At 42.6% G+C, this 19,118-nt stretch overlaps 2 protein-coding genes across 5 annotated transcripts in view; one reads left to right on the top strand and one right to left on the bottom strand.

Moving 5' to 3' along the window:
• Positions 1-1,479: 1,479 nt before the first annotated feature.
• Positions 1,480-11,918, bottom strand: men1 (multiple endocrine neoplasia I). 2 transcript variants are annotated; one of them, XM_071478211.1, is made up of 10 exons: positions 11,781-11,918; positions 9,382-9,864; positions 9,045-9,253; positions 8,217-8,345; positions 6,466-6,506; positions 6,255-6,342; positions 5,783-5,919; positions 3,953-4,094; positions 2,857-3,030; positions 1,480-2,732 (listed from the first exon to the last, which is right to left on the bottom strand). In XM_071478211.1, the coding sequence occupies exons 2-10, from the start codon at positions 9,815-9,817 to the stop codon at positions 2,187-2,189; spliced, it is 1,902 nt and encodes a 633-aa protein (XP_071334312.1). In that variant the 5' UTR covers positions 9,818-9,864; positions 11,781-11,918; the 3' UTR covers positions 1,480-2,186. The 2 variants fall into 2 exon arrangements, with proteins under 2 accessions (XP_071334312.1, XP_071334313.1); XM_071478212.1 differs by having other exon boundaries at positions 9,382-9,856; positions 11,781-11,904.
• A 790-nt stretch (positions 11,919-12,708) lies between these two features.
• rtn3 (reticulon 3) overlaps positions 12,709-19,118 on the top strand; it is a 35,081-nt gene continuing 28,671 nt past the window's right edge. The window contains exon 1 of one of the 3 annotated variants that reach the window (XM_071478210.1): positions 12,709-12,986. In XM_071478210.1, the coding sequence (XP_071334311.1) occupies positions 12,896-12,986 (91 nt within the window). In that variant the 5' untranslated portion in view covers positions 12,709-12,895. The remainder of the gene's footprint in view (positions 12,987-19,118) is intronic. The other 2 variants (XM_071478208.1, XM_071478209.1) reach the window with 2 other exon arrangements.

The following is a 19,118-nucleotide window of genomic DNA, read 5'->3' as shown; positions in this document are numbered from 1 at the left end:
AATACCAAGGTTTCAGTTTCAGACAGCTCTTCCTCATTCCTCACAGTCCTCTCACTGATGCTCTTACTTTTCCTGAAATCTGGCTTTTTGTTGTTGCTGTGAGATCATCCACAGGAAGCTGGTCTCCTGCCCCGAGGAGGTGGACCACCAGGACAGGATAAAGAACCCTGTTCAAATTTTTTACAGTGTACAGTCTCCACAGTGTACAGGTCACTCACCTGTGAACTTGTGCCCTGATACAGTGACAAGAAAAAGGAAGTGAACCCTGTGGAATGAAGTTACGATAATGAACAAACACAATCTGTTTTAACAACAACAAAATCATTGTGTTGTTCTCATCCATATTGAAAACATCAAACATCCACAATGTGGCTGGAAAACATGTTTAAACCCTCAGATAACGACTCACAACAAAGATCTGAGAGACTGAGGATGAAGAAGAGCCGATGATGATGAGTCCACAGTCAAACTGTCTCTAGACTGAGATGGTTCAGGTCTAGACGAGGACTAAGTCCAGCTGAGACTCCAACAGCTCAAAACAGAGGCTCAGAGTCACAGCTGAAGGAGCTGGTTCACGTCTCTGTTGCCATGGAGACCACAGAGGAAGCTGCTGCATCACTGACCTCCACGACACTACTGGGACGTGTCTGATGGACTGAGGCTGAGCTGATGAAGAACCTGCAGCTCTGTGTGTGGTGTAAACAGAAAACCTCCTCCCACAGGTGGAGCAGGTGGAGGAGCATCACACATCACACAGGTGAGTCCTGAACCATCCCTTAGTTATCCTGCTACAGACCTAGACTACTGGAGGATTCCCACAATGCACTGAGCTCTCTCTCTCTCTCTACATTCATACCATATAACTTCATGTCATTAACTTTGCCACTACAACTCATTATTATTACTATCATTAGTTATTTATTGTCATTAGTATTGATAACACCATTACCTATAGTATATACAGCTGTTCCTGGTCTCCCTCTTTCTCCTCTTAAACCCAACTGGTCGATGGAAGACCACCCTCCCCACCCCACCCCGAGCCTGGTTCTGTTGGAGGTTTTTCCTCCCCCCTGGCACCAAGTGCTGCTCTTTGTGGGAACTGCTGGGTTTTTCTCTATAATAAAGGTCTCTACCTGACCCTGTAAAGTGCCTTGAGATAATGTATATTATGATTTGGACCTGGACAGCTCCACATCATGGTTTATCAGGGTCTCTTCAGGATCATATCAGAGTGTCTGTCCACCTGCTGAAGCTCAGGAGAATCTGCTGAGCTGATGCAACAGGACAATGATCGTGAACATCAGCAGCTACTGGAAGAGCTGGTGCCACAGGACCAGTTATTAAATCACTTAGTTTCTCCACCAACACTGTGAGGACACAAAGGATTATAGCTATTACTAGATGATGATCTGATCACATTATCTGTACAAATAATGCAGGAAACTGTCTCATTCCAAAGGATCAGACCACATCACACTCTACTGTCATCAGGTCTTTATTACTTGCAGATACAAAACAAGAACAAAAAACCACAAGTCATCAAGCAAATAGGATGTAGCAGGGCCACCTAATGTGGCTCTGTCTCAACAGTGCATGGTCTTCCTGGTCTTCTCTAATCCTTAAAAACTGGCCTGACTCAGCTACTCTCAGAACTAAAGGCCTCCTACTTTAGAAAAGAGCAAAAGCAAAGTAAGGCAACATAGAGCTAGCAAGAAAGAAGCTGTCGATAGAGCAGAGGTGGACAATGTTACACAGTAACTATCCTAAATTAATCACTTCAGTCATGAACGGGTTCCTAACGGTTGATATTTACACGTCTGTACTGAGTTCTGGTCGTCCTCGTTACTTTGGCTTCAAAACATCCACAAACAAAGTCAATGAGAAGTTATTAGTCAGTGTGCAATTGGCTGCCAATTAAAACACAAACTAATGAGTGAAGGTTACAATCTATGAAACCAGGCAGCTCCTGGAAATAAAACAGTGACATGTTCCTTCAGTTCAAACCTGATATGTGACGTTAAACTCAGCTTCATCTGTGCAGCTCAGATCTATTGCTGGGAACTAAGAGGATGTTCACTGAAAACCACCTCTGATGAGAAGGGTCAAACAGAGGCGGGGTAATCACGTGTCCGTCTTCACAGTATGTTGTACAGATTCTCTAACTCCTCCCACAGCAGTCGCCGCGCCTACAGCGACTTACGCTGCCGCTTCATGAAGGACATGGAGTAGTCCCCGGCGGGCGTGCTCTTCTGTCTCTTCATCTGGACCTGGGACTGGGCAGTTAGCTGCAGCTTGATGGCGCTGGAGTTCACCTTGGCTGCGCACAAAAGCTCCTTCATCCCCTTCATCTTCTCGCTCTGAAAGACGACGATGGGACCGGCCGGGGAGGGGGACGCCTGCTGCTGGGACGAGGGTGAGGACGCAGAATCTGGGCTGGGGGACTTGGGTTTTCCTTCAGCGTCTCCACCCCTCAGGCCCTGTGAGGAGCGGCGGCGGCCCCCTCCATCGCCCACCTTTTTGAGTTGAGTCGCAGCCGCTACTGCGGCCGCTGCTGCTGCTAGCTGGGTGGGTGGGGAGGTGGGGGCAGCAGGAGGAGGAGGAGAGTTCTGCTCCTCCAGCTTGGACTCCCTCCTGGGGCCTCGTCTGCGGCCCTCCCGGGGGTCGTCACTGGACTGGTCGTCATCGTCCTGGGACTCTGGCTCTTTGGTGATGATGGACACCTTCTGACGCACCTTTGGAACCAGACCACAGACTGTTTTTAGCTACAAAGCATTGTTTGTGTGTGTGTGTGTGTGTGTGTGTGTGTGTTACTTCAGTCACTCTGATGTTCAAAGACAGAGCTGCTCCGGGTCTCACCTGAGCTTCAAAGCGGCTCAGAGACTGGACCAGGTAGGTGGCCCAGCCTACGTGAAGGACTGGCGTGGGACTGCCCTCCTCCCATTTGCAGATGCCGTCATAGAATTGCAGCAGGTGGGCAAAGCATTCTGGGTCCTGGAGTGCTGAGAAGCCTGCAGCCTGTTTGGGATGCTCCTGGAAAAAGGAAAGATGGAGGGTCAGAGGGAGTTATGAAAGTGAGTGAAACTAGTTCAGAAGATGAAAGTGAAAATTACTTTCATAGAAATGAGCTCATTTTGATTCTGTGTCGACATTAAATTGTGTTGTTGTGTTGTGTATTTTCATGAAAAACAAAACAAAAACAAAGTTGATTATATCTTGTTTCCACCTGATGTCATGTGATCTGGATCTGGCTATCTGATCCAGATTACAGAAACCCTCCTGTGTAACTGAACACCATCAGAATGTTACCTGACCAGTCAGACCAGATCTGGAGGTGGTCAGACTCGCATCACGATCATATCTCAGCCTGCAGACACAGTCGACCTCTTAGCTTTGTTTCATCCTTTATGGTTTTCGAATGAACAAGCTAAATTTAGGGGAATGGCTAGATTAAAAGATCCAGCTCCACCTGCTCATCAAGAAGCGACAGGTGAGCTGCTCCTCTGCTCAGGAAACACAGGTGGAGCCAAACAGCAGCTTCACGTTTACATTCACAGCTAGTGATGAACTAAATCAGGCTGAACCATAAAAACAAATTAAAACGTAAACAGGAAGTCATTATATAAGTCATTATAACTATAACTGTAACTGCATCATCACTCCCTCACTGTTTTATTATCTTAAATCATTAAAAAACTGTGAAAATGTCTGTGTGTTAGTGTGTGAAAAATAATCTAAATTATAATTTGAACTGTTTTCCAGATTATCCAGATAAAGTGTCCAGACAAAGGTCACGTGATCATACCAGGTGGAAATGAGATCTTAAGATGATTTTCACTGAGTTTGTTTTTAACCAGAAGATGAAATGATGCTACAGCGAATAAGCTCTAATGCATCCACACATCTCCCATCTTTAGAGATAACTGACTTCTTCCTCTACCTGGTGAACACTCACCTTGTCAGATCCGTCTCCTCCCTCCCCTCCCTCCCCAGGACTCTCTGCAGTTGCTGTCTCCTTCAGCAGAGTGGGGATCACGTCGTTTGCGATGTCAAAGAACTCTTTGTATATCTCCTCATCCTCACGGAAATAATTATAACTGCAGGAGCAGGTGAAAGGAGACGTTTAATCTCAGCAGAGGTTAGACAGTGAAAGTATGAATTTAGATTTCTTATTAATGACTGTTCACTCAGTTGTTAATAAAGAAATCAGAACATGAGGAGGACATGGAGCTGTAGCATGCTGCAGTGTTAGAGGACATCACTGCAGTCCAGACATGACAGAAAGTGAACCCTGCTGCAGAAACTACAAAGAACCAACTGTTACACACACACACACACACACACACACACACACACACACACACACACACACACACACACACACACACACACACACACACACACACACACACACACACACACACACACACACACACACACACACACACACACACACACGAGATGGTGCACAGAGGGGAGTCTGATGCTGAGGAACAATGGGGGAGCAGGAAGAGGAAGCTGAGAGATGTGAAGGGAATGTGTGGTGGGTCAGTGTGTTGGTATTTTTAGCTGTGGCTCATGAACAGTGTTTAAGGAGGAGGAGACAGAGTGAGGATGCAGAGCCGGACACTTCCTGGCTCTAACACCACACCCTGTCAGACCCACAGGGACTGGGCTCCTCTGTGGGGGAGGTGTCACAGGGAACAAACTCCACTGTCACCTCACTTTGTTGAAATACTTATTTTCAGGGGTAAGACAGTTGTTACACTCATTTTTGTCTTCTTCTACATTTTCTCATGTATGTAGTAGAAGTCCGGGGCGACAGCCTGGTGTTTACCGCCCTCTAGTGTCCATCTGGTGAAGTGACTGAGGCTGAGGTGCTGCTGTTGGCTCATCAACATGTTCACACAGAAGCTCTGTTGTAAAAACAGCAGCAGGTGGAGCTCATCATGTGTCTGGAGACTGTTGGTGGTTGATGCTACAGAGCCTAATGCGAATCAAATTAACCACAGTAATGAAGAAAGGTTATGGTTAAAATTTAAACTGTAATACTAACGTCTGGCTATTTTTGCTGTGATGTAGTGTAAAACCAACTGTTTTATCTTGAACTTTGACACTGAGCTCCATATGGATTAAACAAAGCTTTGATGCAAAGAATTTGCCTCAATGACTTTTATTAATCGGGTTAATCGAGTTTCTTAAGGCATCGTTTCAGCCCTAACTGCTCCATATAGAGTTCACAACTCCAAAAAAAAAAAAAAAAAAAAGAAAGAAGACTGATAAACGCCAAATTAATTGATGATTAATCATAATAGAGGTAAAGTTTGAAATAATCATGATATGGATTGGATGTCATATCATTCAGCTCTACTGTGGTATTTTCTTCTACCTCTCAGGTCATTATGTCATTTGTTTTTGTTATTCTTGGTTAAGTGACAGTGTGACATAAAGCCTCTGAACAGAGAGAATATAATGTTCTCTTCATCCCAGTTTGAAAACAGCATAAATATAAAACTAATCACCATCAGACATTTGCTGTTATCGTGCTCCACATTTAAATGATGTCATCAAATATGTATGATCATTGTGCAGTGTAAGTGTTGACTCACGGTCCTCTGCCGACTCAATCAAAAAGTAAATGACCAACAACAGAGACATTTCACCATTTTCTATCTGGCTACACTTTCCACAGCCGTCAGCACTGTGGCTCTGCTGCACATGGAGGAGTTGATCACTCTCACAGCCTCTCTGTCTCCTGTGGTGTGTGAAAGCAGCGTGAACTCACTCCTGCATGACCTGAGCAGCCTCGGCCCAGGCCCTCAGAGCTTCCCGCACGTCCCTGTGTCTGTAGTGGAACCCAGCCAGGTACATGTAGGGGTAGATGTGCTCGTTGTTGTAGTGCTTCTGAGCAGAACTCACAGCCTGAGAGACACAGACACAGGAATATGACTCCCCATGAAACACCCTGGTCTTCTGTATCACCCCCATATCCTTCACTGTGGACAATGTCACATTAGAGGCAGGGTAACACCCACTAACAACAGAGTAACTGATGGAGGAGCTGCCCCATCAGGCTGGTTTTGGTTAGTGCAAGTGTGATGTTGTTCATACAACTGTTTCCATAAAAGATGAGGTGACATAATATTTTAAAATGCGTCTCTCATGTTGCTATATTTAATATTTTAGGAAATAGTAAAGCCAATAAAAGCCTTTATATGCTACAAGCTGTGTGACCTGTGAACCCCTCTAACACTCACCTTGAGGTGGATTTTCAGGGGGCTCTCTTTCCCTGGGATCGGATCCTGGTCTTCAAGGTCTGCCAGAGTGCCCATGGCCATGGGATACCTGGTACACAAAGCAAGAGAGGAGGAGGATAATGACTTCCCACAGTTAACAAGTGAAATGTCTGCAGTGGAGATTCATCACATTCATCATACGTCATTCCTTCCCTCATTACTTCAGACTCACCTGTCCAGGTCGCCTCGTTCATACAGCAACCACAGGAGTTTCTGTTCAACAACACAAAGAACAGGAAGTGTAACACAAGGCGGTAAGAGCTGAGCACCACGAGTGTTTCCAACAAGCTGAGACTTTATCACTGATGGTCAAAACTCTAAAGTCACTTTCCACAGATTCTCATATAGTGGTCAGGAGCTTTATTTACCTGCACAGCAGAGAACCAGGTGTTGTATGACAGAAACTTCCTGACTTAAGTCTGAAGTTAAGATATGAAGAGTATGAGAGGAGTTTTGTCCAGCTGATATTAAATCCTGACTAACTTTATGAATCATATCTAATCTCAGTTTAGGAAATCCTAAACACTCAATCCAACATCAGTTAATCAACTTAAATGTCTGTTACCTCGCAACCAATGGTACTTCTCTCGTCTCATCTCAATTATTTTTGTAATCCTTTAGATTTTTCATTGAAAGGTACAGAAAGGGACACTTTACTCTGAAAATCATTTGCAAAAAACAAACAAAAAAAACTAAACAAAACAAAGTACATTAGTCAGACAGCTGGTTGAGCCGGTTGTAGCTGCTCGGCTAAGTGCAGGATAATAGATCTGCTAACGCGCCTTTTGTCATAAAACATCGTTAGGGTCAGTAATGAGCCTCTTAATGAATAAGATCCTACATTTTTTATACCTTTATACATTTTGTTGTTGTATAAAGGTAATAAAAAAGCAGTGATATGGATGAAACAAGTTAGCGAAGTGTTGAAAAAGTGAAAGGACAGATTAACATTTCTCTTAAAGTAAAGAGATCTTATTTAAGATTCTAGGACATTAGGAAGCTCATGTAAAACACTTCTTCTGTCTTCAGTTAGAAAAGGAACATGGACCCTAATTACCATGGTAACAGGTAAGATAGGACCTGTAAGTCAGGCAGTTTCTGTGATACAGTCCCAGGCCTTTGTTTCTATTTTCCTTCTTTTATATGACTATTATAGCAGATTACCACTAATTATTGATGCTGTTAACTGTGAATACAAACACCACTCCTTCCACGTTCGCCTGCCCTCTTTACAAAAAACAGTTCAACACAGTCAGGTCATACTCACTTTCTTTTCTCACAACAAACACACCGACTCACTGGATCTTTTACCGCTACTGTCAATGACTAATTTCCTGCAGAGATTTTTCACATTAAAAGCCTAAAAAAGATCAAAGGTTATCATTCCTCCTTTTCCTGTGGCTGTTAATCTGACACATTTGTAGGAAATGTTGAGTTTCACTGATGTTTACAGCTTAAAAAAATCAACACTGAAGTGACAGGAAATAAAAAGTGACTGTTATTTCACTTGTGTTCAGAGACACACAGAGAAGCAAAGTCTGGTTCTGACAGTTTCCAACATTTCTCTATAAAATGTCTAAGGTCTGACTGGGATGGTACAACCATCACTACCACACATTAAGTCTTGGTGATGTTTGGGTTGGATGAAAACTGTAAACCTGTTTTTTGGGGGGGAAATACAAAATAAAAAGTGTACAATTGTAAAATTAAAGTAATTATGATGGAAAATATATTTTTAAACACTGCACTGCATGACATATAAGAAAGATGATGGGAATTTATAAAAAATGTTACACGTGTAACAACATCACAATGTAGATTTTTTGATTCTCTGACATTTCCTGAAAGCTGCAGTGCACTGAGGGTAGATCAGATTAACAGATAATACACAACTCTCTGCACAATACAGGTGTTAGTGCTCACCTGTTGTAGCTGCAGGAGCTCAGAGCTGTCAGTGTGCAGGTCCAGTGAGGGGTTGATGGCACAGACCATGAAGGCCACCTCCATATTTCTGTCACATTTCATGTAGGAGCCCTTCAGGTAGAGCCAGCTCTGCAGAGACACAAACACACAGGACAGGAAGTAAACATCATACATCAGTCTGTTTGAATAGGTCAATCATTAGGTCTTTCATACTGGGACACCCTGCTCATATTACTAAAAAATAGAAAAGTGCTGTGGGGCCACAACAATTCAATGAATTTTTAAGGTGGAACGACTAGAACCATGGACGACAGGAACTCAACCCACCTCTGCTTTAACCCATTTTCACCTCCTAAATGACAGGGGAAAATCCCCACATCTACAGGCAGATGATGGTTCATGTTACCACCAAGAGAACAAGTAACAGCTTAAATGCCGTTAGACAAGCAGCTGACACATTTCTCAGTCATCTCTTTATGAGTCACATCTTTATTAACCTGCCATATTTCTGTCAGGAGGAGACGAGCCTCAGACACATGTGGTCGCATGTTTTTCTCCTCTCCTGGTTTTGTCCGTTGTGTCTCAAACTGACATCTATAAATCAATCATGTGTAAAGCTGCACCTTTCAAACCTGTTGTTATATGAACAGTAGACTTTAACTCTCTTTGATTTGACTGAGGATTTGTTGTATATATGAATAAATGCTGGTGCACTTCACATTTTTATTAACTGTTTCTGTTGGTGAACTTTGAACAATGTTGGGGGTTTCTTTAAGTTCTGAGACAGTGCTTCATCATCTTATGAGGACGATGAAGGTAGGTCCTCACTTTCTCATTCACTCCTGCTGTGACTGTTTGTCCTCGCCGGTCCTCGTTACCCTTTCCATGCCAGGTGACTTCTGCTGTCTCTTCGCCGTTTTTGCCAAAAATCACCCAGGCGTGGTCCTCGGACAGAGCCAGGTGGACGTCCTTCAGACCGAGGACCTGGCAGGCTGCCACCACCGCAAACGCCACCCCAGAGCTGTCCAATTTGGTACCTGGATTAAATTTAATTAAGAATTATTTTAATTTCATTCAGTATGACACTAACTCCAATTTCAGTCTAAACTCTCTTCAGAAAAATTAAACATACATTCATTTCATGATACTAAATGTAACACTGTACCAGTGATGAGACTGAAGAGGGACTGGATGTGGGCCCGGTCCTTGAAGTACGAGCGGCTGAGACTGTTCCAGATCACATCTGACACTTTCTTCACCAGCTCCCTGCTGGACCCTGCAGCAGTCCTCCGGTACTGGGACAGGTCCACCGCCCCACGGATCTGGGCCGTGAAGCGCTCGTACAGTGCAGAGATCATGCCCAGCTCCACTGTGGGGAAGCAGGAGGTGGGACAGTCTGGCTCCAGAGGTTCAAACCGTACTCCTGGAACGTTTATGGGGATGACTCTGTTCACAGCCAGGAAGTGCTCAACAAAACCCAGAACCAAGGAAAGAAGGGCCAGGTCTGGCTCAGACTTGCGGAGCTCAGCATCAAACAGCTGAACCACGCCATCAATCCCCCGCAGGGGAAAGTGCTTCTTCTGGGCTGAGTGTAAACCCATGGTGTCGACTGTCAGTCACAAGCCAGATGTTCTCCTCACCTGCAGTACTGAACGTTACAGAGCAGTCAGTTCATTAAACCTCAGTATCACACACTGATGCTGCAGAACAAGTCAAACAGGGACGAGGGAGGCATGCTTCTATATTTTTACGATTCTATACTTTCTGACTTCCTCACCCTGTCTGTGGCTCTCATCTCTAAAGAGATACTGAAGATGTAGACGGCTCACAAATATATAATTTCATTTATAAAGAAGGCTTAGTCATTTCCTAAAACAGCTGGTCACTGCAGCTTTTAGTAAACATTATTAAAATAGGAGGAAACAGTGTATTTATTGGGAACTACTTCCACTGGCAGATAAGAAAGATGATGTGTGTGGGACTGAGTAAAAATAAACTATAGTGTATGTTCATGGTGATGAAGGAACATCTCAACCAGTGCAACCGTGTGACGCAGGATGTGTTTTTAGTAGGTATGGGACAATTACAGGCTTTTACAGGCCTCGCATACAAACACATAATACTTGTTAGTAAGAGACATCACTGTTGGTTTAGGATGGCACAAGAGTAAATACAGTTTATCACATTCACATTCAAATGTTTTGATTTCTCCTTAAAAATTCTCAATTTAAACACTAGAACATTTTCTTCTTTGTAAGATCTTATTGTTGTTTTTTGTGTCACTTAGCATGTATTACATCTCTAGCACATTTAAAGTCTTGATTTATCATTGTTATTTTTTTCTTTTCTTTTCTACTCTTCATGTTTTTTGTCTTTTTGATGTTTTACTGCTTTATGTAGCATGTTTTAATGACTTGTTGAAATGAAGGGGAGGACTTTATTTAAGCCCTCTGAGCTTCCTTCCTCTTCCGCACATTTAATTTCTTTGTGCAGTATTTTACTGTAACTTCTGTGCAAATACATAAAATAAAGTAATAAGCTGTAAATGCACAAAATGTAAATTTTACCATAGACCCATTAAAAACCGACATGGCTGTAAAAATGATTTCAGCGTTGCATAGGAAAAAGGACTACATAGCCATATTTGTTTATTTAAACTTGTGTTGTATCAGCTTACTTCAGGATATTCTTTAAAGTAATACAATCAGATACAATAAACATATACTAAGTATTAAACACTGTTTGCTTATGCAAGTTTCACCATTGTGTCCCTTCAAAGCAAAGTAACGTTCTTATATTGTATACAACATGGTGTACTGTCCCTGTGTATGGAAACATATCGGGATTAATAACAAAATCCCATTACAGATCTCAGCAATAACAATTTCACTCATTTTATTACAACTACCACACGGTAAACAAATAAGACAGCCCAGACACTGACCCTTGGCTGAGCAGCCTGACTCGTTGCATAATGCTGGTTACATCAATGCCGATAACATGGGCTATATGGCGCTCTGGTGGGCGGGGCACTCCCACTGCTACACGAGTCCATTCAATACAAAACTGCAAACAAAGCTCTTTGAAGTTGGCCATTCCGGTTAATACGCCACAATGTCTGCGCAGCATCACACCGACTGGATCTTTCAGTAGAAACCGAAATACTCACTTAGATGAATTAACTCGCTAGCCGGGAGGCTGTTCTAGGCTAACTAGCTAACCTCTTAAAGTTAAGTTAAGTTAATGTTAGCTATCAATGTAGGGTTAGTGTCGGTGTTAGTTCGCTGTGTGAATACCAAGTTGTTTGAACAGGCGAGCTATAAAGTAGTGAAATAAGATGAACCAGAGAGTCAGCCCACACTGTGACAAATAGCTGGTGAGCAGCGGGCTGAATGACGACTGTTGTCAGAGGTAGCTAACAAGCTAACGAGCTGCTAGTTAGCTGAACTCACTACTTTTACATAACGCCTATCCACCTTAGCACTCCCACAATATACCGCAGCGCGAACTCACTCTAAGCTCCCACCAACCCAACATTTGACCAGTCTATGAGAGACCACGTACCTGTTTTCTCAAAGCCTCAGCCACATGTTTTTGTTTGTGTCCCCCTTCTTTTGCCGCGCACTTCAGTCTATCCAAATGTGTTACCGATGTGTACGTTTGCGTAGCAGCGCAGATCTCACAACGACACGTAGGTCGCTGTCACTGGCTGCTGAACGCTGATAGGCCCATGCCCATGGTTGTAGATCTAAGACACTGCGCGCACGAGCCCCTCTTATGTATTCTGGGAAATGTAGTTCAGAGTATGTTATTCCCAAACACTCCCAGTAGAGGGCAGCATGATTGCTTTTATGTGCCTGTAAATTGAACAAAGGTAAACATTACATAATGGAAAACAGGCTACAGTAAAAAAACAGTTTAGAATTATATAAAATCTTGATGAACGCATCTTCATTATTATTCAAAACTATTTTATCAGCGTGGCTGGCTGTATTTTTATTTTTTACAAACAGCTCACACACACCCCTTATGTATTCAACCTATAATTACTAATTAATTATTAAATGGGAACTTTTTGGTAACATTTACTCAGAATTCATACAGTGCAGCCTCCGAGTAACACAAGAGCTAATGGCCGAAATACAAAATCCCACTTTTGTTCAGACCAGGTACATAACATGGTGTCTGTGTTCAAGAATATTCCTCCTGCTGCCTTCAAGCGCTGTCGAATATTTCTATAACAAGTATAGACGTCACATCCAAATGACAAATTCTGTTTAGTACAATTTGATTTTACTAACACAGGAGTTTATAATATATATAATACATATCTTAAAATTATAATATTATATATGTACTTCGATGGTTTTATGTTATCATACTTGAACGAAGGGATAGGTCCTAGTCATGAGGTTGAAGTTGGAGATATTGGAGCCTAAATGGAGACTTTGAACGCATCATGTTTTTACCCCTCCTCCATAGTCCGCCTTGTTTCCCTCCATCTCTGCCTTTCCCTCAGTGCTCGGACGTTGCGTTAAGGTGAGCATCCGAGTCCCGCTCTTGGGGAAATTCGAGGAAAGTCAGACGACATACACACCTTCAAGGGACAGTATAAGAATTTCAATCGAGACGACAGATATTTCACCGCCTCTGTGCAGTTGTTTTGAAACTACAGTAAAATGGATCCAATGACTCAGTCCGCCCAGATATCATCGTCACAAGGGTTTGCCGATGGGCAAAATTCTGCTGCCAAAGAATCAAAGCTATCCGGTAAGAGATAACGTTAAGTTAGCTAGTTAGTTTTAACATTAATTTTAACTTCATGTTTTACTGTGAATTATCATTAAGCCATATCAGTTTCGTTTTTCTTATTTACAGACATATTAATGATTTTTACAGGTTATCATGCCATGTCCATAGAACTGTATGCACTGTAATGCCGAAAACCTTTTTTCATTCTGTGTGTTGTTGGCCTGTGTCTGGTTATTTAAGCTGGATTCAGCTATGACGAGAAACACCTGTGGTAGTCAACATATCCGGCTACCTAACGTTATTTAGCTTCGGCCTTCCCACAGTACACCCGGCTGTCTTCATCTACGGCGATAACGCCAAACAAAACCTTTTTGATGAATCTGTCATTTGTAACTACGCCGCCTTGCTAAAAGGCGAAGGCACAGTCTGCAGCCGCTCTGGAAGAGCATGAGTTAAGACATTACTGAACAATATAATCGGCCGGCCAAATGGTCAGCTAAGCAGCGAAACAATGATAATTATGGATCGATACTGTTAGCAACTGAGTGGCGTTTTAATTATATTGTATGGCGACTGCTTGGGAAAAAATGTCCAAATACGTGCTGCTCAGTGCATTTGATGTTAGCCGATTTAAATGCGTATCGTAATGACTGCTAATGTAGTCTTACGTCATGCTCTTCGAAGTGGGTATGTTTTGTTTTTGTATGAGTAAAGAAACATTACACGAGTTTTTACAGTAACGTTTGTGGTGACAAAGCGTTATCGGTGCTAAATGTTGCAATGCCCTGCACTGCAGATGCATTGTTACTGGGCCACTGCCAGTGAAGGGAGGACCTCTTAAAGGCGCATTGCACATTTTGTGTCGTCTTGATACTAGTAATCATTCCCAGAACAAAACATCAAGACTGAGGAGCTTCACTGCCATCATTATTTTCTGTCTAATAACTCATTACGGTTTTTGTTCTAGACTTCGTAGTTACAGTCTAGACAGCCTAATTATAACAAAAGACCAGTGTTGTCTCCCAGGGCCTTATTGACAGGTTATTGTGTGTCAGGGGGTGGCAGCTTCACCACCAGTGAGCATCTGTGTGTTTCTGTGTGGGTTAATCTTTCTGATCTGAACGCCATGGCTCAATCAGCCACCACACGAGAGCCATTTGAAAATCCTTCAAAGCCATGTTTGGTTGATCAAAGGGATTGTAGCTGAAGAATTAAAGCACATGTGGCTGTTGGCATCAGCTGGATAAGGCAGGGTGTGGCACATGATGCTTCAGGGTTTCATTTCGGCCATTAAGTTGTTATCATTCAGGAGAAGGAGGCAAAAATTAAATACAATTTACTACAAATGAACTATCAATGCAATTTCAAATCAGACATTTAGAACCATGTTTACAGTTATGACATGTACCATATGATTGAAAATTTGTTACCAAATTATAATCTATTTTAGTATCAATCTAGTCTGTTTATCAAAAGTCTCCATTTTTGTCTCAGAAAATTAGCAGCCATGACCAAGTTTGGAAATTTTGGTGCCTAATAATATTTGATACAGGGCTGTTTGGTTTAGCTTGGGGCTCATTCAGTGAACAGAAGTCCCTGTATCTTGTATGAAGAAGGTACAGCTGTGGTATTAGCTACACAGACCTAACTTTCTTAATTTAAAATTTCTCTGGCAGACACCAGAAATCATGGCTATGAATGCTCTGACCAAACTCAGTATGATCTTTTTTTTTATTAACATTCCTTGAGAGATAAGGTATTGCCTTCCACAAACATTAATCATTACAGCAAAGCTGAGTCACCTCAGATATGGGCTATGGACCCTCTGAGCCTCAGCGTCACATGGAAAGATGATGTTTACAGATGGGATCTTTTAACCTTCCTAATTTGTTTAAGTTGACAATGGATGTCACTTTTTTCAACTTTTATACACAAGAAATATCTGTACTTTTATAACAAAATAAAATAAATAAAACCAACAAAATTTAAGTTTTTTAATTATTATGATGAAAGGATTTTTCAGCTTTAATTGTTATGGATTCATCTGTCAACAGGTTTTTGACTGTTTAGACAGATGGCTTTTCTCTTGATAAATTGAACATAATGTACATTACCACAGCACAACAAAAATAATCTGCAGCAAGTTTATTTTTCTGTCTGTGGATGTAACTGATAGAAGACGGCCTGCTCCGTCTTTGCAGCCTGTTTCTGTAGGTGAGCCCATTTCACTTGACTTGCAGGCTGATGAGTGGCACTAGTCACAAAGGAAGTGGCACACTTCAGACTGAGGACCTAATTTCTCAAATTACATTGCATCAGATTTTCCGGGGAAGTACGCCATGGAATCAATTTCTGTGTCGCTGCATTATGGGTAATCTCATGAACAGTTTAAAGTGTTTTTGTTTTTTTTACGTTAGTATTTTAAACTTAATAACACAGATCAGACCTGCGGGGATCCAACACTCAACATTAATCCTGAGCTCTGTGTTTGATAACCGATGTCACAGTGGTCTCTAGGCTCATATTTCCTCATAGGAATGTTCTAATATGAGCAGACTAACCTTTATCTTACAGGAGGCGTCATTCGCTCCCGTCACTTTCAGTGTTCACTGAAGAAAACAGGAGCATTGTGTTATTTTCCTCTGGCACTGATTTATTTCATCATTTTGATAAGTTAACTAAACTCCAGTTACTGTAGTCTTGAGTGTCCCACAGTTAGTAAAACACAGTTACGCTAACAAACGCATTTCCTTCCTTAACCTGCAATCTGATTGGAAAAGTAGGTTACATGCAGGATGTGACCTTTGTGACCATTCTTATATCATTCGTTGTAATTCTCTTGAATAACAAACGTTTTGATTCACTGATCACGACAGGAGCTCAGTGTAAAGACAGTGAAAGTGAAACATACACTTCAAAGAACACAGAGTTCCTTCAGCCTCCCCCTCTCTCCACTTGTCTTGCCAAGACGAGCCCCCCCCCCCCGCTCTCCCTGCTGGAGCGGACCATATCACTGAGGTCACAGAGGCAATCAGATAGCCCTCAGGGGTGGATGGTGCAGGATAGCTGGAGCACCAGGGCAGGAATGGCAGGCGTGGCAGTAGACCCAGCCCTGCATCATCACTTCCACCAACACACAAGCCCGAGATGTCCAAGGCCAAAGTGACAAAGGTGACTTTCAGCTGATGTTTGCCAGTGACAGATTTAACAAGCGGAGCTGAAGATTTGGAACACAGACAAGTCTTTTAGAAACAGCCTGTTCAAGGCAGAAATGTTGTGCCTTCATTCTGCCTGATCGTCGGCATGCTATCTAGAATCACAGAGGAGGCAATAAGCCCACTTTGCTTGGTTCAGTGTAAACAAGCAAACACGGGATAACAAGGGGTCTTCTTAATGGCACTATGGTGGGATCTCTGTATAAAAGGCTCTGGAGATCCTGTTATATTGCTGTTTGATTTCAGATGGCATGCCAGAACCAGAGGTGTGTCGTGTAACACAACAGCGTCGGCATCTGTCCCTCCATGACAGCTCTCCCTTCTACACAGCTGTGATCCGGCTCAGTGACCAGTGGTTCAAAATGCTAGTGCAGCAACAGCTGCTGTTGATTGTGAACAAGATCTGGACTTGCAGCCTAGTGCCCCCCACTGAGCCCAACAGACTCAACTTTATGACAGCCAGACGAGAGCCAATCATGGCCAATCATTGATTCAAGCAGAAATAGAAGCACAGTCATTTAACACTGTACACCACTACATGAAGGAACTTTAAAGTTTCTTTTACTTTAAACAAACTGGAGGGAAAGCTGATAGTTGTGCTGTCCATTCAGAGCAGAGTATGTGAGTTATGTGCTGAACACAGCGTCAGTCTCAGACTACAGCTTTATAAAGAGCCAGATACAGCCCACTATGTCGTAGTGAATGCACTGTAAGAGAGAGGATAACAGAGGGCAGGACTGATGATGGTGAATCACAGCGACTGTTCTCTCACTCCCTGTTTGAATATAATAAATCTGATTAATTATTAAATTCTCTAAACATCAATTTTACTGCTCTCAATAGGTATTTTATTATACAAAACTATGAATACACTCTAATCCTGTTAGAGTTACCCAGCCCTACTAACTCTGCTGTTCCTCCTCAGAACTACTGAGCTGTTCAGCCTCCTTTAGCTCATTGTTTTGGTTTTTAATGGTCCACTAATTCTAATTTTATCAACCTCCTTCCAGCAGCAGCAAGCAGCTAAAGCAAACAGTAGACTGCTGTAGAGACTAGCTGGTAAAAAAAAGTGGAACTTTAGGAGCTGAAGAGTCGGCCATCTTTCTTTCACAACGCACTTTTTTCTTTCGCACTGTTTTTGTGATTGTAAATAGGGAACAGTTTGTTATCACACCTGTATCAGGTGTGTGTTTATCAGGTTAGATGTGATTTCAGCTGGTTCCTGCCCCCAGAATTAACATCATGCAGTTTTACAGTAGCAGAGAACTCGGAGAGCACAACAACATACACCAGACTCGCAAAAATAAAAATTCACAGTCATGATCCAGATCTGCCCCAAAATGTAATGGATTCTTCTCTGACTTGTGTCCCATCCTTCCACCAAGTTTGGTGTAATACCGTTCAGTACTTTCCTCTGATTTCCTAATTTGATTTCACAGCTTCACATCAGACAGATTCCAACACAAAGCTTGTTGCATTTCACAGAAAAGACCTATTCACATAATTTACATAGTTTATTATACTTATAGTGACCTGTGTTGTTCAAATTATCCAATGTCATGTTTTTTACCATGAAATTTATGCATGTTTTTAATTTTTATTTTAATTTCATATTTATGTGTAGTTTTTTTTTAGTTTCTATCATCTTTTTTCACCCTTCTTAACTATACCCTCATCAGTTTGCCTCTGGAAGAACAAGAAAGATTTAAGAGCTTGTATTATAGATGAAGAGTGAAGGTGTGGTGCGTTCAGAGTGACAGCAGAATTAATCTGAGTGGAGGAATGTTGCACCAGCAGGGCACACCAACCCCAGCCTGCTCAGCCTGTACAATCTCCAGTAGAGGTGAAGTGAAGGGAGATGCCGCACCTCCCTGAGTAAACCTGAAACTGTGCAGTCTGCATTCAGACAGAGATTTTCCCCGTGTTAAAACAATGCAACGGGCTGTGCCGGTGAGGGTGTGTTGTTTCATCTAGCAGTGAGACAGAGAAATGCAATCTGGGAAATCTGGTTGAAGGAACAGGCTGGCATGTATCACATATCACAGTCATACACCAGATGACATGACATGTCATGTTGGATTGCAGTGAAACCAGATAGAACTTGTTTTGGTCGACCACCCCCTCGATCCCCCACTGTGTCTGCACACTTCAGCTGAGTGAGGAAGGCAGAGCGAACGTCTGGGTGAATGCAGCCGAACCCATGACTCAAGATGTCCCCCACTTCATCTGATGAGCAAGGAGGCTGAGGTGTGAACTCCTTGTGACTTCCTCTTTACCCCGATAGAGGCTGTTTTCAGGATGGAAGATGTAACGTCTCCAAACATGAAACAAACGTAGTAAAGTTACACAACTTGAAGAAATACTGTTAGTATTTGGACAGTTGCACATTTATTGTTTAGCACATTTAATTTGAAATAAAATGATCAAGACTGCGTTAAAGTGCAAAGTCTCAGCTTTAATCTGAGTACGTTTAAGTCAGTGAGCCAAAGAGAAGAGAAACCAAATCCTGAGAGGTTGGATGGTGGGTCCAGGTGGGCAGGGCTTGGGGCGTGGCTGAAAACACATGGACATCTGCCTTTAGACTGTGTGGACTTTTAACACAGGCTTTCCTCCAGAGGTTTGAACCTGTTTGCTCCCATTCAGCCACATCATCAGTGATGTCCGTCGCTGATGTTGGCTGATCAGCCCTGGATCACAGTCCACGTTCCAGTTTATCCCAGAGGTGTTGGGTGGGGTTGAGGTCAGGGTTCTGTGCAGACCAGTCCAGTTCTTCCACACCAACCTGGGAAGACCTATTCTATAAGGAGCTGAATTTGTGCACAGGGGCAGAGTCATGTTGAAGCAGGAATAGACAAACACACACAAACTGTTGTAAAAACACTATTGTCTAAACTGTCATTGTTTGTTGTACTGTTAAGATTCCCCCAGGCCTAGC

The sequence above is a fragment of the Trachinotus anak genome, unplaced genomic scaffold, assembly GCF_046630095.1.
Source record: "Trachinotus anak isolate AG129_WGS33_773 ecotype Australia unplaced genomic scaffold, CSIRO_AGI_Tana_v1 ptg000005l, whole genome shotgun sequence".
Lineage (NCBI taxonomy): Eukaryota > Metazoa > Chordata > Actinopteri > Carangiformes > Carangidae > Trachinotus > Trachinotus anak.
Note: the sequence above shows the minus strand (reverse complement) of the source record. Positions and strands in the feature narration are given on the sequence as shown.

Coding starts and splice junctions, on each gene's coding strand:
- men1 (XM_071478211.1), bottom strand. CDS start 9,817: ATGGGTTTACACTCAGCCCAGAAGAAGCACTTTCCCCTGCGGGGGATT. Junction 4,095..5,782: donor GCTGCTCAGGTCATGCAGGA/GTGAGTTCACGC, acceptor CTGCTCCTGCAG/TTATAATTATTTCCGTGAGG. Junction 3,031..3,952: donor GAGGAGACGGATCTGACAAG/GTGAGTGTTCAC, acceptor TCCTTTTTCCAG/GAGCATCCCAAACAGGCTGC.